Raw genomic sequence first — 25,404 nt, forward strand, 5'->3', positions numbered from 1 at the left:
GGCTGTAACAGAGGTACCTTGAAGAGCCCTTTCAAAGCCTGATGCACTTGTTGTTCTCCTGCCAGATGGGGAATCTGCTGCCCTACAGCGACCCTAGTGTGGTGTTCATTTTCCTCTCAATCTTCGGTGTTGTGACCATCCTCCAGTGCTTCCTCATCAGCACCGTGTTCTCCAGGGCCAACCTGGCAGCTGCCTGTGGGGGCATTGTCTACTTCACGCTGTACCTACCTTATGTGCTGTGTGTTGCCTGGCAGGACCATATCAGCTTCTCACTCAAGATTTTTGCGGTGAGTCTTGATAAAACTCTTCTGGGCACTGGGTCTCCACCGCTATGGCACTCAGCAGCTCTCTAGCTGGACGCTTTCTTACCTGTCTGGAGAGGGTGACTGTTAGCAACCTGTTCCCTTGCAGGAAAATCCAAAGAATAAGGGAAAGGAAACAGGGAAACTTACAATTCTGGATGGAGGCGCAGCAGAGATTTCAGGCCTTATTGAATCCTAGACCAAATCTGCCACTCCATACCTCTAAATACAATGATGGTCCTTGGAACTTTGGCTTTTCATATGGACAATGTCCCTTAGCTTTCTGCTACAACTGAGATGACTAGTTGGAGAGTAGATGTAAAAACACTCAGTGCATGTTCATGCCTTCTGTTTTCAGAGCCTGCTGTCTCCAGTAGCCTTCGGTTTCGGTTGCGAGTACTTCGCACTGTTCGAGGAGCAGGGAGTTGGTGTTCAGTGGGACAACTTCTTTGAGAGCCCATTGGAAGAAGATGGCTTTAGCATCACCACATCGGCTGTCATGATGCTGTTTGATACTTTTCTGTATGGAGTCATGACCTGGTACATTGAATCTGTCTTCCCAGGTGAGGTCTGCTTCTGAGGAATAATCATGTCTTAAGGCTTTTTAATAAATCCTTTCACTCTTCTCACTTGCAAAGGTGCAAATTTGGCCCATTTCCAAGTAGAGATGTAGAAAGGTCATGGAACAAAACCAGCATCAGAGCAAGGTTGTTGCTTGCTGATAGCAGTTAGTGTTGCCCAGCACAGAAGCATGACCCCATGGTGGCCATAGCTGATCTGGCCCCAGAAGCTTTGCTGTACTTCACTTGTTCCCTCCTCAAAAGTTCACAGACTGTGCTGCAAGGGAGGGGTTAAGAGTATCAGTACCTCGTGTGCTGCTTAGCACCTTCCAGCAGAGGGTTTTTAACCCTAAAGTGAAGTTAGATGTCTCTTACCCAGAGTCTGTCAGTGTCTTCATACAGAAAGATTTCTTCTTAGTCTTGCCTCACCTGGAGGCTTACTGGGGGTGGAGTACTTCCCTTCTTGTCCTGAAGGCTAAAAGACGAAAAGGGACAGATGCAGTCAGGCTCATGTAATGCTTTTCTTTTTAGGCCAGTATGGGATTCCCAGACCCTGGTACTTTCCTTTTACAAAGTCCTATTGGTTTGGGGAGGAACCACAGGACAGGCAGCATCCCCATCCTGACCAGAAGGGGTCTTCAGAAGGTAAGTGCTGGACACAGAGCCTTTCTGAAGTGAAGTGTTAAGGTCTTTCTTCTTCTGAAATGAGGGTCTAAGGACAGCATGAGCAGGACTGGCATGGATAGGTGAAATTGGTCATCCTTTTGTTATCACAGTTTGGATATGCTGATCAGGTGGGTATATCCAGATGAACCCAAGGTACTTTGCCCATCTGAGCGCAGCTGGGCTCATGGAGTTGAGAAGCCCTTGTATTTTTGCTGAGCCTGGTAACACTGGAGATCTCCAGCTCCCAGATGAGCCCAGGAGAGAGAAAATAGCTAAATGACAATTTCTGTGAAAGATTCCTGTCTCTGAGGAAGAAACATGGTCAGTTCTTCATATAGCTCATTTCTCCACTGGCCTGGGGGAATGTGATGTCTGTTAAAACTCCATGCAATTTCTGTTAAAACCTGTCATATCTTTGTTTTCCTGCTTTCTTCCAGTCTGCAAGGAAGAAGAGCCGGTGCATCTGAGTCTTGGTGTTTCCATCCAGAACCTGGTCAAAGTTTACCGTGATGGGAAGAAGGTTGCTGTAGATGGTCTCACACTTAACTTCTATGAAGGACAAATCACCTCCTTTCTGGGACATAATGGAGCAGGGAAAACCACTACCATGTAAGAACAAAATAATGATTTAAGACAGTGGGAAGTGACTGAATACTGCAACTCCTATCTGTATAGTAGAGGTAGCTGTAGGACTGCAGTGTGCAACCTGGTGCAGACTGGAGTGCCTCTGCTGATTTAGTCTAGTTGTGCTGCTGCCTCACAGACAGAGGGGACTGGAACTGAAGGGAGTTCAGGTTAAGGCTGGGTCAAATGAATCTGTAGGCAGTGTTTTGGAGTAATGCCATTTGTGATTCTGACTTACCAGTGAAAGAAAGCAAGTGGGTACTGAAAGAACAAGAAGCTTTTAGAGGAAAAAAATCTTTCCTTCAGGCAGCCATGTGGGTGTTCTTCGATCACCGCTGGAGCTGGTTTGTGTTTTCGTTTTTTTTAATTCCATTAGTGAGATGTTTCTCAGGCTACTTTCTTGATATGGGATTTCCCCAGGGTTTCCACCTACTCTTAATTCAGCCATCCTGGCATGCACAGCAGCTGTTTCCTAGTGGTGGAACCTACCTGCTTACCTATTCTGTTTTCTTCCAGGTCGATTTTGACTGGCTTGTTCCCCCCAACTTCGGGTACAGCCTTCATCCTGGGCAAAGATATCCGCTCTGAGCTGAGCACCATCAGGCAGAACCTGGGAGTATGTCCACAACACAATGTGCTGTTTGACTTGTGAGTATCATGTGGGAGACACAGGACTGGTGCTATCCAACAGATGTTTGGGTTCTCTAGGATGTAGCAGTGGGCTTTTGGCTTTGACAGTCCTTTTTTGTGTGTGTGTGTGGTGCGAGACAATGGGGTGGTGTGGGATTGGTGCAGGAACATTTTGTTTATTAGCACATTCCTAAGTGCCCGGGGAATGATCAGCAAGAGCCTATACTTTAGTCTTTCATGTCTGTTAATAATCTACTCCACTTAGCTAGGTCAAGTGTTTCTTCAGTGCCTAGTGATTTGGGTTGTTTGTGGTACTGTCAAGCACCCTTAAAGAAGGATTATTTACATGGGTGCTGATTAGAGCCACACCCTGAAGTCAGGCCCAAGCTGAGCGCACCCAGTCTGTAGCTCCTTCCTGAAACCTCAGCCTTAAAATACGTTTTTCTGAGCAAACAGAAATGCCTGCAGTAGTGTTAATATAAGAGACGAATCCCGGCATGGTGCGTTCAACTGTGCCCTGAGGCTGCATTTGTTCCCTAGGCTGACTGTAGAGGAGCACATCTGGTTCTATGCTCGGCTCAAAGGGCTGCCAGAAAAGAAGGTGAAAGAGGAGATGGAGCAGATGGCAACAGATGTTGGTTTGCCTCACAAACTGAAAGCTAGGACAAGCAGACTCTCAGGTAGGTTCAGATCTTTTATGTTTCTCAGCCTCAGAAACACTCCATTGGCTTTTGCCGAGGCTGCATTATGGACCTGGATGGGATCCTGCAATTATATATAGACTACTATGTTATTAAGCATTTAAGGAAGTCAGTTAGTTATTAAGTACCTAATCAGTATATCATAGTAAACGTCGCAATCTTGCACTATCACAAGCTATCTAATGGCCATAACAAGTCACTCACTTTCTCTGAGTATTTTGTATTTGGTTCCATCATGACGTAGTTCAGCTGCATTTACTGTGTGTTCTCCAAAGCTACTAATATATTTCAGGTTTATGAGTTTAGGTGAGAGTGACTTGGACCATAGTCTCGTAGTCCCTTGCTGTTTGTGAACCATACATGCATTCCTTATGCTGACTTCTGCCCCTTCAGTTGGTGACCTGGAGTGTCCTCCTTTTTCAGGAGGGGCAGAATTCCTGTATCAGTCTGTACCAGATACTTGAGGGACTGAGATGCCTTTGTCTTACTCAAGTATCAGTACAGACTGCACATTTGACTTTAGGGAGGAAGAGCAGACGACCACGGTTGGCTTTAGTATTGAGGAGTGCAATATAATTCCTTGCTCTTGCCTCTGGAACACTTCCAGAGGGAAGAAAGGGGAGTCATGGCAACTTATTTCTGCAGGTCAAGCTCTGGAGACCTGTGTTCCAGATCCTCAAATATGGTTAGGCCTCCAAGCTGGTGGCTTGCTACCCCTGGTGCTGAGATAATATAATTCACTTAAGGGAGGGCATGCAAGGTGTGGTTCCCTGCAGTAGGAGACGACTCAGACTCCATTGAGGAAAGCCTATCCAGATGAATTATCCATTGTCCAAAAAGTGGTGGGACCCTGAAGGCCTGAAACAGCAGCAGTACTTGTTCTCCTCAGTCTGCTTTCTTTCAGAGAGCTCATTATCCACCATTCTGCAAGTATTGCTATTCCACTTGTCTCTGCATCAGCCTGAACACCTCTTTCTTCTTGTGCCTGACAGGTGGCATGCAGAGGAAGCTCTCTGTTGCCTTAGCATTTGTCGGTGGCTCCAAGGTTGTCATTCTGGATGAGCCTACAGCTGGGGTAGATCCTTATTCTCGCAGAGGGATATGGGAACTGCTTCTGAAGTATCGGCAAGGTATGTGGTCTTTTTCTCCACTCTTAATGCATGTATTGTGGAAGGCAAAAGAAAATCAATCTGATTCATGAATGTTCTCAAAATAGCAATGTGTCTTTGTAAATCTATCGTTGCCTGCACCAAGTAATGAACAAAGACAGTGCAGGACAAGGATGCTCGGATCTCTCATCTGTATTCCTTTCTCCTCCTGTTCATGTCAGAATTCATGAACGAACTTTGTTACTGGGTTATGAGGGCAGCTGAAGTCAGAAAATCACCCTTGGTGTTCAGCAATGTCCTGTTCTGCTCCATGCAACCAACCTCGCAGACATGAAATTAAACCTGCATTTGCTGAGCACAACAAGAGCCAGAAGACAATGGGAGGAATAAACCCCTGATAGCAGTTGTGAATCTTCTCCATACTCCTAGTCTTGTTAAAAGGAGCCAAACTTGCAGCATCACCCTTCCATCCAACTTCATGGCAAGATCCAGATAATTGTGGCTTTAGCGTGGGAGCACACGTTTGTTTGACTTACCAGCAGTGTCTTCCTTGCTCTCTTCCAGGTCGCACTATCATTCTCTCCACACACCACATGGATGAGGCAGACATTCTGGGGGACCGGATTGCCATCATTTCTCATGGCAAGCTCTGCTGTGTTGGCTCTTCTCTCTTCCTGAAGAACCAGCTGGGAACAGGCTATTATTTGACCCTGGTCAAAAAGGATGTGGATTCCTCTCTAAGCTCCTGCCGAAACAGCAGCAGCACAGTTTCCTATCTGAAAAAGGTACAGCTGGCCTTTTCTGCTCGTGTTTATTCTTTCTTCATGAAATCTTAGGCTTTTTGGAAGCAGCAGCTTTTACGTGGTAGAATGTCTCAAAGGAAAATCCCTTGTTCTTTGAAAGAAGTGTTACTTGTTTGGTGGTTACTGTGCCAGACCATGTCTGGTTAAACTATTGCATGGGACATACATCTCCATTATAGTTTTTTTGTCCCAGTGGTCCAAAGCTAATCAGAGAAACACAAAATAGGTGAAGTACACTTTTGTAACACTCACTTCTATATCCGTGACCCCTTACTTCTATTTCAGCCCTTTGCAGTGCTCTGTCACCATTTGCAGCTTCTGATTGGACTTATTTAGAGTGTAGCATCTGGTGGGGCCCATTTTGAATAAACAGCAGGAAATAATGCTTGTCTTCTCTTTTGTGACCAGGATGACAGTGTCTCTCAGAGCAGCTCTGATGCTGGCCTTGGCAGTGACCATGAAAGTGACACACTGACAATAGGTGAGGCTTGACAAAGAATTTAAGATTGAATCCCGGTTGACATTGCTTTGTAGTTCACCTTAGACAGCTCCCTTAGCCTTGTTGCCGCTATGTAGCTACAGTCTTGGACAATTACTAACTTCACAGCAATGGTATTTTAAAATCAGTAGATATTGGAATGCTTTTCTTGAGTAAGCCGTTTTGAATTCGAGCTGTCCTGAGAATTAGTAAGTAGAGATTATGTAGTTGCTTGGCCTGTTAGTCATATGTAATGCTGGTGAACGCTACATCAATGCTTTGCAGATCTTCCAGTAGCATGTCAAAACTCTCTCAAGTTCTGCACAAAAAAAATATAGCCAGGCTTGAGTCCAGGCTTGTATTAAGTTAAAAATTAGACTTTGTCATGGAAATGAGCTTCTTTCCAGAGATGTCCCATTTGTCCTCCTTTTCTTCTGGCAAGATTTTTCAGGCTGAGCCTTTTTTCCACATAATGAGCAGTAACCAGAACAAAACTATCTTCTACATTTGGTTTTTCTAGATGTCTCTGCAATTTCAAATCTCATTACGAAGCATGTTCCTGAGGCAAGACTAGTAGAGGACATAGGCCATGAATTAACCTATGTCTTGCCATACAAAGCTGCTAAAGAGGGAGCTTTTGTAGAGCTGTTCCATGAAATTGATGACCGTCTTTCCGATCTTGGCATTTCCAGCTATGGCATCTCCGAAACTACTCTGGAGGAGGTTAGTGAGCTGGTGATTCTTTTGTCTTAAACTAGGTGAAATAAATCATGGCTGAATTAAGAACGAGATGAAGCTTATCGCTTCCTGTAAAAATTTATGGAACAGGCAGCTTTGCATTCCTCTCCAAAATGGATTGTCTTCTGCCCTGTGTAAGTGTGTGCTCATAGAGGGGTGCATTAAAAACTGAAATGTGGTACAGACAAGCACGGACAGATCCTGTGTACTCAGTTGCACTTTGCTGAGATGTCGTGTGTAGGTTGGCCCCTGATTTGGCTTCTGCTCTCTGTTATTTTTAGGGATGCTTCGTGTTGCACTTAACTGAAAACATACATTTCTGTACTGGACACCATAGGTTACATAAAAAATTTAGACATATGTCCTTGTCAGGGACGTTCTTGTGGTTTCAGGGTTTGTTCCATGTGACTGTGTTCCAGCTGCCAAGTCTCCCTTTTTTATCATGGAAGTATCATGTGCTTTATCTCTATGTGGAATGTCTTTATTTGTTTATTTTTGAAGGATGACAAGGGAAACTGAAACAGTGGTGTTGTCATTTACTGACATTGCCCTCCAGGTCCTTCACAGCTGTGAAGACCTTGGTTATTATCTGCAATTTGAAAATGGGTTATTTCTAGTTTAGGAGAGCCCATGGGTCAAGCTCCGTGAAGGTGCCTATTCAAGCAAGAGTTAGCACTGTTAGACATGGGAAAATAAGAGACTCTTCATGTTTGGTTACTAGGTCTGTTTCTGAGACATGGGAAAGAGCTCATGTTTGAGGTGCTCCAAGAAATGACACTGGAAAGGGGCAACAGCTGGTAGCAGGCTGGCTCCTGGAAACTGGAGAGTAGCCACAAAGTCTGTATCTCCATCAAGCAGATGATGAGCTCAGTATCCTCTGTTCTCTTGTTGCACCTGTCAGTCTTCTGTTCTCTTGCGGCATTTTCTGAAGCAGTACCCACAATATCTCTCCTCTTTTGATTTTCATGGACACTTATCATTCCTTTTCAGATCTTCCTGAAAGTGGCTGATGATAGCGGTGTGGATGCAGAAACCTCAGGTGGGTATAGTTGTCCCCTACAGAAGTGACACATGCCAAGGTGTGACAGACGCTGTTTGAGGCTGAATTGAAGCTCTTCTATCATAGTATTTTGAATGACCTGAAGTAGCTGGGTTTAATGCATGCTTTTTAGTGTATTTAATGCATGCTTTTATGTGCTGTACACATGAATTGACTCAGTGGTAGTGTGTTTATTTTGTAATAGTGAAGAGTTTCTAGTGTTTGAGTATATTGCAAATTACTTGATTGACACTGTTGTCTGCTCTGAAGAGCTCCTGACGCATCAGACCACAGGAGGGTCTAAATTACTTTCTGAGAGAGGATCACTGCACTAAGTGCTCATAACAGCAAATTACACTTGTCATATGGCTACATATGACCCTTCATATCTCAAGTGAGAGTTTTCTTAAAATGAGAGAAGCCTGCTGTTCCCCTGGGGGAAAAAAAAGGTGTCATGTGCACTACAAGTTTCTGGGACATCACACAAAGTATGGTGCAGAAAACATGAAGCACTGCAGAATGACTGTCTTGGTTTTGCTTTTAGCTGCACTGAAGTCACTCCAGGTCAGCTCTTCAGTTTGCAAATGGAAGATATGTAAAATGAAAATGCTATTGCTTTGGTTTTTCTGGGACTAACTGGAGATTAACTGAAGCAGTTCAGATAACCTTAACTGCATTATTTTCAGATGGGACGTTGCCAGCCAGAAGGAACAGACGTGTGTTTGGAGACAGACAGAGCTGCCTTCGTCCATTTACAGAAGACGATGCATTTGATCCTAATGACTCAGACATAGATCCAGGTATTGTTCAAACCTGTTTTCTTCTTGTTGATGCTCTTTCATATTTTAAGTACTGCGTATCTGAAGGTTGAGAGTGCCAGAGGATTGGTGACGTATTTGCCTTTAGGAATAGTGGACAGTGCAGGATGCACAGCCTGATCAATTCTCCCATTCAAGGCTTGGAGATAAGGGAGAAAATACATTCATGTACATTTCTGTTGTTATTGCTGCTTGCTGTGCTTTTTTTTTTTTTTTTTGATGAGCGAGAGTGGCTACTCCAGCCATCACCTTGTGTCTTCAGCACAGAGAGCATCTCTGAACTTTTGAATGAGGGTCATTTCTTCTTGCTAGCAGAATCCAGAGAGACAGACCTTCTCAGTGGCATGGATGGGAAAGGCTCCTACCAGATGAAGGGCTGGAAGCTCTCCAAGCAGCAGTTCGTGGCTCTGTTGTGGAAGAGGATGCTCATTGCCAAGAGAAGCCGGAAGGGCTTCTTTGCCCAGGTGAGAGCATCCAACATGAGCAGAGTCCCTCAGCAGGGACAGCTCAGTATTGTAGTCTGAGTTGATGGTGGGCTGAAAACCTCAAGGGAATGCAGATAACCAAAATTAGCCTTCACTACACATGTAGGCAGAAGGAGGCCTGTGCAAGTGAAAGGAGTTGCATGATAAACCAGGTGGTTACAGTATTCTTGCACAGCAGAATGTAATTTTGCCCTTGAGAACAGCATTTTCAGGCTAAATCCTCTGCATCTGAAGTGAATTCCCTGATTGAATCCCAAGATAGATCTTGGTGTCTAGCACTGTTTTGGTGTAAACAGCAGAGTTATTCCTGGGAAACTTTGGAAAATTTTTGATCCAATAAGTGATTCATATGTAACTCCTGATGCCTCTGGAAACACTTGCTTTAAAAAGGACTTGCTCTTTTCTTGCAATTTCAGATTGTGCTTCCAGCTGTCTTTGTGTGTATTGCTCTCATGTTCAGCCTGATTGTTCCTCCTTTTGGGAAGTATCCCAGCCTGGAATTACAACCCTGGATGTATGATGAGCAGTACACTTTCGTTAGGTATGTTTTATGTGGCCTATAATTTCTCCTTCTTGCAAACTTGAGTTACTGAGTTCCTTAACAGGTTGGTTTGAGTTTTGTGCTTATCTTAGAAGCATGTTTTAGAAGAGAGTCCAGGTGTTTTCTTCTTTGACCTTTAAATGCCAGCTCTAAGTACAGGCAAGGCCATATCCATTTCTGAATGGTACTATGACTCTCCTAATTCCATGTACAAAGATCAGGAATGTGTGTGTGCTCTTAGGCCAAGCATTCTTCAAGGGAAAATCCCCCCCATATCCTTTCACTGTGCACTTGGCCTTACTCTGTTGCTGCTTTTTCTGTGTGCTTGTTATCACACTGATAGTGTTTTTCTGCTGTTCCCATAGCAACGATGCTCCAGAAGATGCAGGCACTCACAAGCTGTTGGACGCCCTTCTTGATAAGCCTGGGTTTGGGACACGCTGTATGCAGGGACATTCCATCCCGTAAGTAGAACTCTGGTCTGGGAACAGGAAGTGGATTCCTGGTAGTTCTAGCTGGCTTTAGGAAATGATAGTAATGCATGGCCAGAGAAGGATTAAGCTAAAAGAGATGTAATTACGTTCAGTTTTTCTGCTCAGACCCTTTTTAAACGTTGCCAGTCCTCAGTCTGGTGAGGGAGTGAGGTTTGAGTGCACATCCTTGCTGATGGGGATGGAAAGGAGAGAGCAAATGACTCAAATTATTGTTTGGTCCTGAACATGGTAAAGGACCTATTGATGTTGCTGTATGTTGTTGACTGTAGCTATTCCCACTCCATAATTCTTTGTTTCCAGCTGCATTAGAAACCTAAGTTAGCACCCCACAAACACCAGCAGAAGGAGTGGAGAGCCAGACAGCATTTGTGTTGTTTCCTAGCTCTGCCACCTGGCTTGGTGCATGGCCTTGGGCAAGTCACTGAAGATCTAGTCTGTGAGTGCAGAAGAGGTATACACTCCAAGAGTCCAGGATGGTGTGTCCAGAAGAACTGCAGCTCATGTTCACAGGATGATGGGGAGGGAGGCAAGGTGTCTGATACACTGGCCATTGTGGAAAGTAATCTGCATCTTTCAGAACAGGCATGAAAGCCAAGTTATTCCACCAATGGGCCATGGGGAAAAAGCTGCCCACTGCTGCCTTGGGGAAGAGCAGTGTTTTGGTGCCCCAAAGGCAGAAATATTAGCCAAGGAGTTATCCAAGAAGACTGTCTGCTGTGTTCTTAGAATCATAGAATATCTCAAGTTGGAAGAGACCCATGAGAATCACAGAGTCCATCTATCTGCTCCTCGCAGGACTACTTGAAACAAAACCATGTGACTAAGACCATTCTCCAGATGCTCCCTGAACTCTGGACACCGTGCCCGCTGGGACTGGCTGTAACAAAGCATTTAACTACAATGCAAAGAGGGGAGTGTCTGGCACTGCTCAGTGTTGGCCAGCCTCAGTTTCTTTGGAAGTGGGGTCTGTTAAAAGCTGCAGAGTCTGATCTGTTGTTCTGAGCTGTTTGTTTCGGTGAGGTCAAGCTCCTTTGAGCAGCACACTTCTTCTTCAGGGGACTGTGGAGTTTGATCTTTAAATGCCTTGTAAGCAAAGACCATCATATTTGTCTTAAAAACTACTTTTGTCTTGCCTCTTTTCAAACACAGAGACACTCCTTGTACTGTGGGGCAGAAGGAATGGACCACTGCTTCAGTCCCAGAGTCAGTCCTGGACACCTTCTTGAAAGGCAACTGGAGCATGGAGAACCCTTCCCCATCTTGCGAGTGCAGCAGTGAGAAGATCAAGAAGATGCTGCCTGTGTGCCCCCCTGGTGCAGGCGGGCTGCCACCCCCACAGGTAGGAGGGAGCTCAGTGGGACTGCAGTGAGGAATGCTCATGAGGAGCAGAGTGGCTAGGTGTGATTCTTGCATGCAGCATTGCACAAGATTTATTTCACTCAGCATCTGTGTTTTCTGATGAGCATGTATCTGTGTTTTCACTGGTGACACCAGCGTGAGCAAGACACAGCTGACATCCTCCAGAATCTGACAGGCCGCAATATATCAGACTACCTAGTGAAGACCTACGCACAGATCATTGGGAAAAGGTAGCTGTTGAACACTCTCTCTTCTCTCTCCACCAAATGCTGCTTGCTCTGTGGGGGATGCACAGATCAGGGGAATAAGCCTGAGCAGCCCAAACTCTTCAGTAGTGTGCCAAATCCACTCAGGTCCTCAGATAGCCCTGATCCTCATCTCAAGTGATGCTTCTGCTTTGTTAGTGATGCTGTGTCCTGACCCTCACAGGCAGATTATGGGGAAAGTCTGGGCACCAACCCTAGGGATTACACTGAAGAGGAATGGTGGGACCAGTATCAGATGTGAGAGGCCATTGCAGTCTTTTCCCTGGCCATGTGCCTGCAGCTTTGTTAGTTCTGTCTCTCCTCTGGTTCCATGTATTACCCATCAATTCTTCTTTCTCTCTGCAGCTTAAAGAATAAAGTCTGGGTGAATGAGTTCAGGTGAGTTACTGCCTTTTCTTTAGCTTGTATGTGTCCACTAAACCTTGAGCACAGTATTAAGCAGGACACATCTACCCTGCTTTGCAGTTTGTGTTATATGACTCTTAACTGCCAGATGTTGTGTGGAAGATGTTTAAGGATAAACTGGGATGACCCTAGAGCATTGGACAGCATGTCTGCTTTATGCAGAGAGCAGTCTTGAAGATTTGCATGACCAGTGTGCTGGTACTCTATCCTGGGAGGTGCTGTTCTTCCAAGCAAGGGCAGCAGGGAGATGTCCTGCTTTGTCTTCAGCAGAGAATAGCTGCCTTTATTAAATGGACAGCATGCTGAGGAATTGTGATACTTAACTCCAGAAACAAAGAGTAGAAGACTTCATGGCTAAGCAACCATGTAGGAAAATAAAAGTCATCCCTTCATGTAAGAGTGGAGACAGTAGCCTTGGGTGTATGCAGGAAGAGGAGACATATGGACAGGGATGAGGAGTGGCATTTTCTGGAGATGAGTGAATAGTCATGTGTTAGCATCACTTTCTATCTGAACTTTCAGGTATGGTGGCTTTTCCTTGGGAGCCAGCAGTTCCCTCGTGCTTCCTCCAAGCCATGAAGTCACTGATGCCATTAAGCAGGTGAAGAAAATCTTGGAGCTGGCACAGGTGAGCAGTTGTCCCCCATAAGCCCAGGACGCATTAATACTGAGTCTTGTTACTTGGGAGATGAAATGGAAGCCATAAAATGAAGACCATGTGTGTGTTAGCTGTGTCCAGTGACTTCTCCCCACTACGTCTGAGCTGGGATCTCCCAGGCTGCTGTCTGGGAGTAGCAGAAGGCTTGAAGACATGCTCAGCTGAAGCTTACCCAGGCCATGTTGCTGGTGTGGATTCTGCCCAGCACTAGTTGCAAGCTGGTGGGGATTGCAGACATCTGAATGTTTTGTTCCAGGACAGGGTGGGTTATCTTGGGGAATTAACAAGTGGTTACTGCCATCTTCAAAACCTCAGTTGAACCTTCCTGTACTGAGTCTGCCTTGGCTCAGAAGAGAATTTTTGCCACTGTTTTCGTCTGAGACTGCCAGCCTGTGGGCCGCAATATCTCTGAAGATTGCGTGCAACTTTGGTTAATACATTTTGCTGAGAAAAAAGTAGGTGTAAGACTGACCTCTCTTACTGGTGAGACTACAGAAAGGAAAAGGTGGAGGGAGGATGCAGTTATTCAGCCTTCCTACCACCTCCACTTTGGTGGGTAGAGGCTGTTGAATTGGAAGAAAAATGTCAGAGCTGTGAAAAACATTGTGTAGTCTCTGCTAGACCCCAGGGCATGAATTAAGGTATTCTTAGAGGGGAAGTTAACTGTCTCCTTGCTGTTTGCAGGGGAGTTCTGGAGATCGATTTCTCAACAGCTTATCAAGTTTCATGAAGGGCCTGGATACAAAGAATAACGTGAAGGTAAATTAAGAAATCCTTACTTCTGTGCCTGCTATTTGAAGCTCTGGTGACTGGGAGTCACAGCAGTTTGTCTTGGAAAACTGTGTAGACCAGAATTCTCTGAATTTACTAGTGAAGTAAATGTAGCTTGTAGTTTTCTGTGGGTTTTCTCAAAATCTGTTTCTCCTGTGGAGTCTGGGCCTAAGTGCCAAAAGGAGTTCAGTGCTGGATCAGTGGTAGCTTCCAGCAGCCTCTTGTGCTTATTGATTAAACTGTGTGTTCTGCCCCTCAGCGAGTTAGCTGGAAGGATGTGGAAAGAAATTATGTGCCCTCAATAGAGGAAGGGGTGTTCTGCAGGGCTTAGGAAGCTTTTGGGTAGCTGATGTACCTGGTGCCTTTCTGATGCTGATGCGGTGTCTTGTAGGTGTGGTTTAACAACAAGGGCTGGCATGCCATTGCATCCTTCGTGAATGTGATCAACAATGCCATCCTTCGGGCCAGCCTCCAGCAGGGTGAAAACCCCAGTGCTTATGGGATCACTGCCTTCAATCACCCACTCAACCTCACCAAGCAGCAGCTCTCTGAAGTAGCCCTGTAAGTTGTGACATGAATATGGATGGGTTTGGGCTCATTGCTGATGACAGGAAACAGGTTATATGGGAGGTTTTGGCCTCACTGGTGGACAGTCGGTGGCCTCTGCCATTTAGGCGCTAACGTGCAGGCCTTATTTTCTCTAGCCTGGGCAGGTGGCAACCTGTGCTGCTGAAAACTTGCTGTTCAGCAGCACTTCTGTACTAACTTTCTCTGTCTTCGAGTCCCTGGAAGCTGCAGTTTCTAGGAACCAGACCTTTCTAGGAATCAGACCTTCTGCCACTTTAGGAAATTCTTCAGAAAGGTGTTTTGCTCTGAATATGGTCATTCCTTTCCCCCCACCATATGACTAGGAACCACTAATAGGTGCTGTTCAGTTTTTCCCACTCTCTCAAGCTGGGGGACACAGTAATGCACAGGGTTTACTTCACTGAGGCATTGACTAGTCCACTCCCACTACAGTCAGAGTCAGGACTCATAATCTGTGTGCATATACAACCTTCAGTCCATAAAACAGTGGCATATGATGGGCAGAAACCTCTGAACTTTGAAACAACTCCAAAAAAAGACAAACCCCCAAAAACCCCAGGAAATGTGGGAAACAAAGTGGTGGTGATAAGGAAAGCAGAAAGCAGTCTATTATGCTGAAGTTATTAACCAGTCTCTAGGTTGTGATGCTGTTCTTGAGATGCCAGCAGACTGTGTATGTTTCCTTTGCTATGTGGCTGGAGAAGAACGGTGCAGTTAAAGAGAGTCTTTCATGGCAATCCTTTACTCAGGATTCTGAGTATAAGTGAAAAATAAGAACAAAAGATGAACCAGTTTCTGCCCCTACCCTCATGAGCTACCTCATTTCATCTCAAAGAGGCCAGCACCAGCAGGCAAACAATTTGCTTTCTTCCCTTTTTTTGTCCAGGATGACCACCTCTGTAGATGTCCTCGTCTCCATCTGTGTGATCTTTGCCATGTCCTTTGTTCCTGCCAGCTTTGTGGTTTTCCTTATTCAGGAACGTGTCAGCAAGGCTAAACACTTGCAGTTCATCAGTGGTGTGAAGCCTGTGATCTACTGGCTGGCCAATTTTGTATGGGATATGGTAAGGACTTAGCCTGGGCTAAACTTTCCTCCATTCTGTTTTTCTAGGGTGTCTTGAAGTGCAAAGTGCAGTTTGGGCCAGTGGGCACCACATTATTTCAGTGAATAATAACTGTGACGTTGACTTTTTTGTTTACTGTCATGGGCAGTGGTTCATCTCAGTGGGTCAAGGAATACAACAGAGGATGGGAGGATAACCATAAGCTCAATCATTAGCATTTATTATGTCACTCTGAAATACTTGCCCAGAAATGTTTGTTTGTGTAGCCCTTTGTTCTGCTCTGTCCAAAGAAGATTTTTTCAACCTGTGGTGTCCAGATCCTTTGAGAGTCTACTGACTACTTCCAGAGGGACCAAGAAATGTACATTCATGTGTACTGTATTATGGTTCACGCATATGGCACTTTTAAGAGTCTCCCATTGAAAACAGCTTTGGGAACACTGAAGAGTTTTGAAAGCTATTGGATTAGAGCAGAAAAACATCCTTCCTTTTTTTTATGTCATCTGGAAAGAAATCTGAAGTCATGTTTTTCACCTTCCAGTGCAACTACATTGTTCCAGCTACACTAGTTGTCATCATCTTCATCTGCTTCCAACAGAAGTCCTATGTATCCTCCTCCAACTTGCCTGTGCTGGCTCTCCTTCTGTTTCTCTATGGGTAAGGGATTTCTCATCAGAGGATGACTGGGAAGGCTCTTAGACTTGGAAGGTTCTCACCTGATGTTGCCGCCTTTTTTCTTGCCAGGTGGTCCATCACCCCTCTCATGTATCCAGCCTCCTTCGTGTTCAAAATCCCCAGCACGGCCTATGTTGTGCTGACCAGTGTGAACCTTTTCATTGGCATCAATGGGAGTGTGGCCACCTTTGTCCTGGAGCTCTTCACCAACAATGTATGTTTTTCCAGAGGCTCCTCCCTGTCTTGTGCTGCTACAATGTAGTTTCATGTTGGTTCCATGTTGCCTTTAGCAGCCAGCTCTCCAGAAAAGCTATGTCCTGGCCTGTACCCATTAGCTTCAGCAGCAGTTTAAACACAGGTTCTGGTGGAAATGGGTTAAAGGCCCCTTTAGAAATGCTTACAGAGTAGTTAAGGTGGGGAAAGGACCTCCTGAGATTGTCTAGTCCAACCTCTGAGCAGGATCAGCTACAGCAGTGTATTGGGTTTGCATGGCCTGGTTTTTGGTAGTGGGGCACCAATGTCAAAGCGCTACAAGCAGGTTCCTCAGGCCCATCAGATTTTAACATTTCCAGTAGGAGACTCCACAGTCTCTCTAGAAAACCTTTTCCACTTCTCAGTCATTCTTAGGGTCAAAAAAAAACCAACAAAAAAAATAATTTTCTAATGTTCAAATGGAATTTCTTGTATGTTCTTAATGAAGGGCATTTTCCATCTACTAAGGCCATTTAATCACCCAACCATTTAGTTCCCCTCAAATTTGCCTCCTGTTGTAGATACCTCTCTAGCTATGTTGGGGAGCTTACACACTTCAGTTTTTCAACACCAGATGCTTCCTAGGAAAGGTACAAATTCCTCTCATGCTTGTATACAACACAAGATGTCTTAGCAAGCACTGTTTGACCCACACTGGTGTGAAGTGTTCCTTGCGGGAGGAGGCTCAGGAGACACCATGGGAGTTACTTGTTGATTGTACCTATTCCTGTGGGCATAAGGACACAGTCCTTGGTGATGGTTCCTTTTGTTACAAAGCCAGTTCTAGTTCAGTAAAAATGAGTACATGCTCAAAGATGAGTACCTGGCAGAACAGGAACTCAGGCTTCTGTCAGTTTAATCCATGGGCTAAGCCAACTGGAAGACAAAGCAAAAGTATTAGAGCTTCCAATATGGGATAGGGAGGAGCTCCCTACAGCCACTGACATAATCAGACTGAGCAAGCTCAACTTCCCTGTGTCCTCAGCCTGTAGCCTTTTTGCATTTCATTGTTTGCAGACACTGCCTTTTAGACTGTGAGCATTTGGAAAAAAACTTCTGTTGCGGTTTGCTTGTGTTAATAGCATCGTGAGCAGCACAACAACACTGACTATCCAGAGGAGCCAGGGCCCTGGCTTTTGGGGGAACATTTCTAATCCTTGAATTTTTGTGGGGTTGAAGTGTTGGGGAAGGGACGGTGAGGTCAATGACAACATGGATCACCCTTGGGCAGTGGTGGCTGCTTTCAGCTCAGCTGGCTCACGGGCACTTGATTTTTTCTTAACAGAAGCTGAAGGACATCAATGACATCCTGAAGTCTGTCTTCCTCATCTTCCCCCACTTCTGCCTGGGGCGGGGACTCATTGACATGGTGAAAAACCAGGCTATGGCTGATGCTCTGGAGAGATTTGGTAAGTGAAATTGTGTATCACAGAGACAATGGCCTGAGGAACAGAGAAATCTCTAGTCTGCTCCAGATGAGCTCCTCTAACCTTTCAGGAACTGAAAGTGCACAATTTGCAGCACAGATCTGATCAAACATGGCAAGTCTTCATAGCCTTCCACTTTAAGTTATTAAGAGAAACTGGTAGATAGATCCAAAGAGTGTTAAGAGCAATAATAAATATGCATAAAGGCAATTGTGTGGTGATCATTAGGCCTAGTGTAAGGAGTGGCTGGGGGTCTGGGGAGAGGGATATTTTTTTTTCTGGCGTGCAGATGCCAGGTCTGAGTCATAGTCTTTCTGTGCTTCACTAACCTTTTGGAAAGGTGGACTAGCTCTTTGGCAGACTGATGTCTCTGGGCCTGAGTCCCAGCTTTGCTACAGTAAGAAATGTGCCTGCAGTTACAGCTGGCCCCTTGTGTGGTCTAACCCTTCCCTCCTGCAACTGGCTGATCACCAGTTGTCCCAGTGCCCAACTTGGTGAGCTTTGCTGGAAGAAATGTTAGCCTGCTGCCCTTGCTCTGGAAAAGTGATTGTGCCTTTAATCTCATTTTGGCAGGAGAGGATCGTTTTGTGTCCCCTCTGTCATGGGACCTGGTGGGAAGGAATCTCTTTGCCATGGCAGTAGAGGGCGTTGTCTTTTTTCTCATCACAGTGCTCATCCAGTACAGGTTCTTCATCAAACCCAGGTAGGTTGTCCTCTCTGCACTGCTACAGGCAGGTGAAGTTTTCATTGGTGTCACATGTCACCTATGAAATGGGGAGAATATTACCTGTGAAGGCCCTGTCATCTTCTGCTAAGGCTTTTATCATGTTGCTTTTTTCAGGCCTGTCTATGCCAAGCTGCCTCCTGTGAATGATGAAGATGAGGATGTAACCAGAGAGAGGCAGAGGATAATTAGTGGAGGAGGACAGAGTGACATTTTGGAAATCAAGGAGCTAACCAAGGTGACAGAACTTCTGCATTTGTACTTCTTAACACAAAACTATGCAGTTCACTGTGCCTTATCAGAGGAATTCAGTGGGGTCAAAACTGGATTGAGTTGGGAGCATTGAATATGTACGGCTCTAATTAGAATTCTTTGACATAGTCCTTCTCATTCTTTTTTCTTACGGTTTCAGATTTACAGAATGAAGAGAAAACCAGCAGTTGATAGGATCTGTGTTGGAATCCCCCCTGGAGAGGTAAGCGTATTTGTCTAATGCATTGTTTTGCTATTACTGCAGTATTTAAGAGCCACAAGACAGCACAGGGTAGAGTAAGATCAAAACCAGATGAATGTTCAAATTACACCAGAGGAAATTAGAAGCTGAAGCAGTTTCTGATTCTGTGTATGTCTTTCTTTGAAGAAGATATTTAACTCAAGTGTCTGGGCCTAGAGACCAAACTCCAGCATGCAAGGTTTGGCACACATAAACTGTGGTGACAGTATACCAAGGCAACACCACAGTTCTTTCATCTTCCCAGCCTAAGGGTTTATACTTAAAATAAAAGCCCAGAATTTTTTTTTTCCCTGAAAATGGACTTGAGTCCCTCTAGATGTCCTGAGGGTCAAGTTTGCTTCTTCCCGTCTTGTCAGTGCTGAAAATGATGCAGCTGGATCCTGTTCTCAAATACACTGTGCTCATTTATATCCCCAGTGCTTTGGACTCCTGGGAGTAAATGGTGCTGGCAAGTCATCCACTTTTAAGATGCTAACTGGAGATACAGATGTGACAGGAGGAGAAGCTTTCCTCAAAGGAAACAGGTGAAAGACAATGCATCTTTTCTCTGCTTTCTCCTCCAGTTTTAACAGCTTTTTTCCCACATCAAAACTCTCTTCCACTTTTCTTGTTACCACTTCTGGCATCTGTTTCAGCCCTTGTTCAACTCTGGTAAAGTAATTTGGTGGCTTAGGAAAGCTGATTTAGTCTGTTAGTCATTTCTGAGTAACAGCTCTTCCACATTTAAATGTCCCTTTTTTAAAAAAAGAAGGGGAAAAGGGAGAGAGATAAGAACTTGATCAAGATGGACTTAGGATCCTGTATTTTTGCTAGATCAGTGATTCCAGAAACACAGTTTCACACTGTTTTAACATCTAAAATAACAGCATGTGCTCATTAAATCCTAGCAAAGGTTTTTTCTTTTACAGTATCTTGTCCAACATCCAAGAAGTCCATCAGAACATGGGCTACTGCCCACAGTTTGATGCTGTTAATGAACTGCTGACAGGGCGAGAGCACCTGGAGTTCTTTGCACTCCTGAGAGGTGTTCCAGAGAAAGAAGTCTGCAAGGTAAATGAAATACCATGGGACCCACCCCAGCGACCAGCTCAAAAGTTCTTGCTTGCATGCACCCTCCCTGCAACTCATGTAATGCCATGATATGAGGCTGTTGAAGATACTGTATGGTGAAATCTGCCCTCCTTTCCTTCAGGGCAACCCAAGAGCTGCCATGTTTTTTCAGTGTTGCCTGGAAAAGTGTACTAAATGGAAGGGCAGATAATTTAGGTCCTATGTTCTCATAGTGAATGCTCTTCTCCACTAAACAACTTTATTCCTTTAAGAATTTAAGGGCTGTAGGTTATCCAGAACCTCACCTGGTGCCAAGTGTTAACATGAGGTTAAAATGATAGTCTTTAGGCAATTGATGACAGCTGCCAGTACCATGCAGCACCCTTCTCAGTTCTGTTTCCTGGAATTAACAGTTTTTACTGAATGACACCCGGGTGCTGCAGGTAGATGATATCTAGGGTATGTCCAAGGAGCTTGTATCCTTCTGTGAGGGTAGACATGATGGATGAAACCTGCAAGCTCCTCTAAGATAGCTGCCAAGTTCTTCCACATGATGTTCTCACCAGCTCCATATAAAAAGGGGACCTGTTTCTGGGTGTGATTTAAGTAGTAGCTGAATCTCTTCCCCACCATAACACATTTTAGTCTGCAGGGCAACAATGCCTGCCTGTTGGCACCATTAGGGATACTACTGAGTAACAAACCAGATTCCACCTATCCAAAGGGCTAAGATGCACCACAGTGTGATTGCTGTGTGTCAGTAGTATCCATGTCCCTGCTTTAAGCCCGCAGGAATAGGAAAGCTCGCAGAAGCTGGTGCTGCTGAGAGCATTAGACTGTTGGGTAATGTGGCTCAGCTGAAGGTGAGCTCATGCCCACTGGCTGATAAGCAGCAGCCATTTGGTTTTTCAGGCCTCCCTTCTCAGGGGACAGGGTTATGTATATCCTGATCAAGAGGTGCACAGGGTGTTTCACAACCCATATCCATGCCACATTAGATCCTCAGATGAATGGCCCTTCTGAAAGCTGCTTTTGAAGCCAAAGCTTGTAAGAAAAATCTCTCCGTGTAGACGTTGCTATGCTTGACTCAAGGTGGTGGTGTGCTGTCTGTCATAGGTTGGCGAGTGGGCAATTCGGAAACTGGGCCTTGTGAAATATGGAGAAAAATATGCTGGGAATTACAGTGGAGGGAACAGACGCAAGCTTTCCACAGCCATTGCCCTCATTGGAGGGCCACCTGTGGTGTTCTTGGTGAGTCTGCAACCTTTGCTCATCAATGTTTTTCTTGTAAAACAGAAAAACAAGTTCAAATGAAGACTAATTTAAAATCTGGAGCATAAATTATTTTCTCATTTTAGAAAATGAGTCAAACGTGCTTCTTTTCAATGCTTCCATAATCAGAATGGACAGGTAATTTCAAAGATGAGGTATTTGCCAGTAGAATGTAGCAGTGTCATCGGTTTTTTGTGTACATTTTGCAGGATGAGCCAACAACAGGGATGGATCCCAAAGCACGTCGTTTCTTGTGGAACTGTGCTCTGAGTGTAATCAAGGAGGGGAGATCGGTGGTGCTCACATCTCACAGGTAAGTAGCAGCCCACTTGTGTCATACATGGCTTTGACATCTGCCAGGGCTGGATGCTAAGCTTAGCCTTTCTGCTCTGCCCTTCAATGCTGTTTGCAGTACTAATGAAGTTATTTCTACCTGCAGCATGGAAGAATGTGAAGCCCTGTGCACTCGAATGGCAATAATGGTCAATGGGCGATTTAGGTGCCTGGGCAGTGTCCAGCATCTAAAGAACAGGTAGGTGTTTCCTTTTCACTTACACCAGAGAGTTGCTTGCATTTTTATGGAGATGTAGTTAGGCTTAGTTCCTCATGCCGCATTTCCATTGCTATTCTGACTATGGGAAATGCTGCTTGATTTTTAGCCTCACTTGTATTTCAGAAGCACTTAACTCTTGTGCTGACATTTTTGTTTGCAGGTTTGGAGACGGTTACACCATAGTGGTGAGAATTGCAGGGGCAAACCCAGACCTGAAGCCTGTTGAGGAGTTCTTTGGGCATGCCTTCCCTGGAAGCGTCCTGAAGGAAAAACATCGGAATATGCTGCAGTACCAACTTCCCTCTTCACCATCCTCCCTGGCCAAAATATTCAGTATTCTCTCCCAGAACAAAAAGAGACTCCACATAGAAGACTACTCCGTTTCTCAGACCACACTTGACCAAGTAAGTTTGTAGTAGCCTGGATGCCAAAAGCTCCTTTTGCAGATGTAGGAGTAAATCCACCAATTTAATTGACCTGTCTTAAAAGGGCATTTATAAAAAGGAGAGTACTGAATCGCAGGACTATTTCAGGATACCCAGTACTTAAAATGCCATGAATTAATGAAATACTATGGTGGTATGTGACATGGCCTTTTTTCTTGCAGGTTTTTGTAAATTTTGCTAAGGACCAAAGTGACGACGACCATACTAAGGACCTGTCACTGCATAAAAACCAGACTGTGGTAGACATTGCAATCCTTAACTCCTTCCTGCAAGATGAGAAGGTAAAAGAAAGTTGTGTGTGAGCCAGTTTCTTCAAAGAAATGATGAGCAGAATGCAAACTTCCTTTTCCATGGGATAGGATACTCCCAAAGAAGCTAGAGAAAAAGCAACTGGACACTCTACTGGTAACCATTCAATGCAATGCAATTCAATGCAATGAAAACAATTCCTTTACAGGGGCAGTGCCTCATGGAGTCGTCTTGTACTGTTCTCAAGTGAAAGACTTGAACTTAGCTCATTACAGTATAACTCTGAAGCTGTGGTAAAGCACCTACGAGATGCTGTGGGCTTTCAACCATACTGTATCTTGTTCTGTACAGTATGTTTGTATTAGGGTTGCTAAAATAATTCATTGAGGAATCATGGCCAGTGGTTATTTACAGATATTTTAGACATGCGTGTTTTAGTCTTTAGAACATTCATGTCAGGAGTGGGAATGTGCTGGTGCTATATCCATTGCTGGCAATGAATGCACCAAAACAGTCAGTGGCAAGAAAGTCACCACCAGTGTTGTAGCCCTAGGTTGTGAAAACTTACCTGACCAGCTGGTTTTCTCTAGACTGGTGTAGGTTGGTGGTGACAGATCTGAGGCCACAAAGCAGTACTGTGCAGGTGGGATGGCAAGACAGGCCATCATAACCATAAATCAGCAAGTGGTGATACGCAGAACTGTGAACCCTCCAAATGCATGATTGTCCCACCAGCATCACAATCAACAACATATTCTGACTAGGTGTTTGTGCAGTTAAGTACTTTCCTGCTCCTTTGAGGTACTGTTGCAGCTGCATGAATGTCTAGTAGGAAGAGGTGGGTGAGAAGCAGACCTAGGGTTTGGACCACAGCAGCAAACTCAGTAGTTGTACAAGCTGCTAATGCCAAGAGCAAATTCTAAATCATGAGCTGTCACTCAGATTTGTAATATCTGCTCTTTAACCCCTGCTTTGCACCAGAAAGGTACCCATCATCTGGAATTACTGCTTAGCACAAGCATGTTGCTGTTCCTGGCTTTGCCAGATAAAACTAGAAACGAGATGTAGATTTTTTTTTTTTTTTAAACAGTATTATTTATGACTTTAAATAGGTAGGTAGCATAATTAGGGATTGAAAATGCTTTCAGTTGATCTTTGTAGCCACGGTATTTCTTTATATTATGCCTGTAATACTATGCTCTCTTTCTATCCATGTGGTGGATAGCTGCATTCATGATCTGACCATGTTCCAGATTCTAGCAATCAGCTGCTATCTGCAAACAACTCCAAGTTGTTCACCTAAAATTTTCCTGTCTGGAAACCGGTGTAACATTAATGTGTAAGTTTCTGCTTCTGTTGTGCAGTGTAGTTTCAGTCATTAGGTGATCCCTAATTGGAGAATAACACCCTTATTATACATGTGACAAACAACTGTTTCAGTAAAAATCCCCCTGAAAAAAAAAGAGTTCAAAATAATAGTGCTACAGTTCATCAGTCAATTTTTCAAGTCTTACGAAGCCAGACTCATACTAGAGGGGAAATTATATAGTAAGAACAACCCATTCTTGTTCACATTGTGCAACAGTCATGGGACAGTGTGCTTTTAGGGCCCCTCTGTGTTGCTTTTGCATTTGGAAATTGGTTCAGTAATGTGGTTTGAACACAAGTGCAGTTCCTGAGCTGTTCCTGTATGTCATGCCTCTGCCTTAAATACTCACACAGGTTCTGCACTAGTTTTGATGCTACTCCATGAATCAATCATGGACCATTTTCTTCTGTGAATGACCCTACTAGCCCAGCAAACACTGAAAAGGCTGGCATGAGCCTGAAGAAGATTGATTACATATTTCCAAGTATACTTGGTAACACTGACCAACTCAACATTTTTAAAACACAGTTAAAAGAAGTTCCTTGTCCCTCTGTGTCCTGCCTTGAGGTAAAGTAAGAGCTTACTACAGGCTCTGCTGAAGTGCCTTTTTCATACTTTTTTTTTATCTGTATAATTCATTGCTTAGGGGATTGAGAAAAGGAGTGTAAAGGGGATTGGTATACCTCACTTAAAACATGCTTTGTTATTACCTTTATGGCATCGTCACTCTATGGGGATGAGTTACAGGGTGATGAGTACACCAGAGTTCCAGGTGCAGAAACAGCAGACCTACAGCCATGACTACTCCAGAATAGGCTGCCACAAGTATGTTGCAGTATCACTGAAACAAGTAGCATGTACTGGAGGCTTCCCACCACTAAAAGTCACTATTACAAATCAGCATTAAATAACTGAAATGAAGGGCTAAAATTTTGCACTGCACCAAACTAGTGCATGTAGAGCTAGAACGAGTTCTAGGAGGATTCAGGTTTGGTCCTGAAAGGGCTGTGGTTTGCTCTTGGTAACTGCTCATTTAAATTACTTGTGTATCAGGAAACAACAGTTACATGGTCATATGCTTTCCTTAGCCCACCAAAAAGATTCTCGACTTCTATTGCCCCATGACTGTCATGCTTACAGGGCCTGCTATCTGTGACAAAATGTTGCAGTAAATGTGGATATTAACCAAACTACTACACAGCTCTGATCTGCATTGGTTGTACTGAACAGACAACATAATGCAACACTGGCATGAAGATTTGTCATGGAATTTGTTCAGACAGCCACTAAGTTTTACTCATTCAAGTATGTGTTGGGGAAAAATCACTCTAGAGTCACACATTATATGAACCACTCTTGATAATGAAACTGCACTGAGGTGTTAACTTATTTTAAATTTCAGTACTATTGACATGTTGCATCCCTCTTTGTAGTACATTTGTATTTCAGTAAGGAGTTATATTTTCCCCATGGTTAAACAACCACTTTGTGCTTATCTTTCCCTCCTGAATTATAGTTGGTCCTTTGTTCCAAGCACTTTATGCTATCTGTAATGGGATCTATTTTTGCACTGGAATATCTGTTAACTTTGCAAAAATCTAGAAAGATTTCACAACTGAAATTTCTAAGTTAAATCCTTAAATGGACATTTTCATTAAAAGCAAAAAAAAAAGTATATATATTTGTATTTGCTAATATCTGTTATGTGAAGTATTAAAAGGCACTCTAATTGCCTTGTATTAAGTAAAAAATAAAGCTGTTGTAGCACCATGGG

General features: G+C 44.2%; 1 protein-coding gene across 1 annotated transcript in view; it reads left to right on the forward strand.

The window, feature by feature from the left end:
* ABCA1 (ATP binding cassette subfamily A member 1) overlaps positions 1–25,404 on the forward strand; it is an 84,776-nt gene extending 59,372 nt beyond the window's left edge. The window contains exons 17-51 of the mRNA XM_017739346.1: positions 66–287; positions 661–865; positions 1,394–1,507; positions 1,966–2,137; positions 2,669–2,800; positions 3,323–3,462; positions 4,476–4,613; positions 5,157–5,377; positions 5,804–5,876; positions 6,394–6,596; positions 7,602–7,650; positions 8,337–8,450; positions 8,784–8,932; positions 9,370–9,494; positions 9,860–9,958; positions 11,138–11,327; positions 11,483–11,577; positions 11,959–11,991; positions 12,541–12,646; positions 13,361–13,435; positions 13,839–14,008; positions 14,922–15,099; positions 15,641–15,756; positions 15,844–15,988; positions 17,312–17,435; positions 18,027–18,156; positions 18,295–18,415; positions 18,590–18,652; positions 19,109–19,215; positions 19,600–19,741; positions 20,858–20,992; positions 21,223–21,326; positions 21,453–21,545; positions 21,727–21,970; positions 22,174–25,404. Coding sequence (XP_017594835.1) covers positions 66–287; positions 661–865; positions 1,394–1,507; positions 1,966–2,137; positions 2,669–2,800; positions 3,323–3,462; positions 4,476–4,613; positions 5,157–5,377; positions 5,804–5,876; positions 6,394–6,596; positions 7,602–7,650; positions 8,337–8,450; positions 8,784–8,932; positions 9,370–9,494; positions 9,860–9,958; positions 11,138–11,327; positions 11,483–11,577; positions 11,959–11,991; positions 12,541–12,646; positions 13,361–13,435; positions 13,839–14,008; positions 14,922–15,099; positions 15,641–15,756; positions 15,844–15,988; positions 17,312–17,435; positions 18,027–18,156; positions 18,295–18,415; positions 18,590–18,652; positions 19,109–19,215; positions 19,600–19,741; positions 20,858–20,992; positions 21,223–21,326; positions 21,453–21,545; positions 21,727–21,970; positions 22,174–22,314 — 4,668 coding nt within the window. The 3' untranslated portion in view covers positions 22,315–25,404. The remainder of the gene's footprint in view (positions 1–65; positions 288–660; positions 866–1,393; positions 1,508–1,965; positions 2,138–2,668; positions 2,801–3,322; positions 3,463–4,475; positions 4,614–5,156; positions 5,378–5,803; positions 5,877–6,393; positions 6,597–7,601; positions 7,651–8,336; positions 8,451–8,783; positions 8,933–9,369; positions 9,495–9,859; positions 9,959–11,137; positions 11,328–11,482; positions 11,578–11,958; positions 11,992–12,540; positions 12,647–13,360; positions 13,436–13,838; positions 14,009–14,921; positions 15,100–15,640; positions 15,757–15,843; positions 15,989–17,311; positions 17,436–18,026; positions 18,157–18,294; positions 18,416–18,589; positions 18,653–19,108; positions 19,216–19,599; positions 19,742–20,857; positions 20,993–21,222; positions 21,327–21,452; positions 21,546–21,726; positions 21,971–22,173) is intronic.

The sequence above is a fragment of the Corvus brachyrhynchos genome, unplaced genomic scaffold (assembly GCF_000691975.1).
Source record: "Corvus brachyrhynchos isolate BGI_N302 unplaced genomic scaffold, ASM69197v1 scaffold547, whole genome shotgun sequence".
In the NCBI taxonomy this organism is placed as follows: domain Eukaryota; kingdom Metazoa; phylum Chordata; class Aves; order Passeriformes; family Corvidae; genus Corvus; species Corvus brachyrhynchos.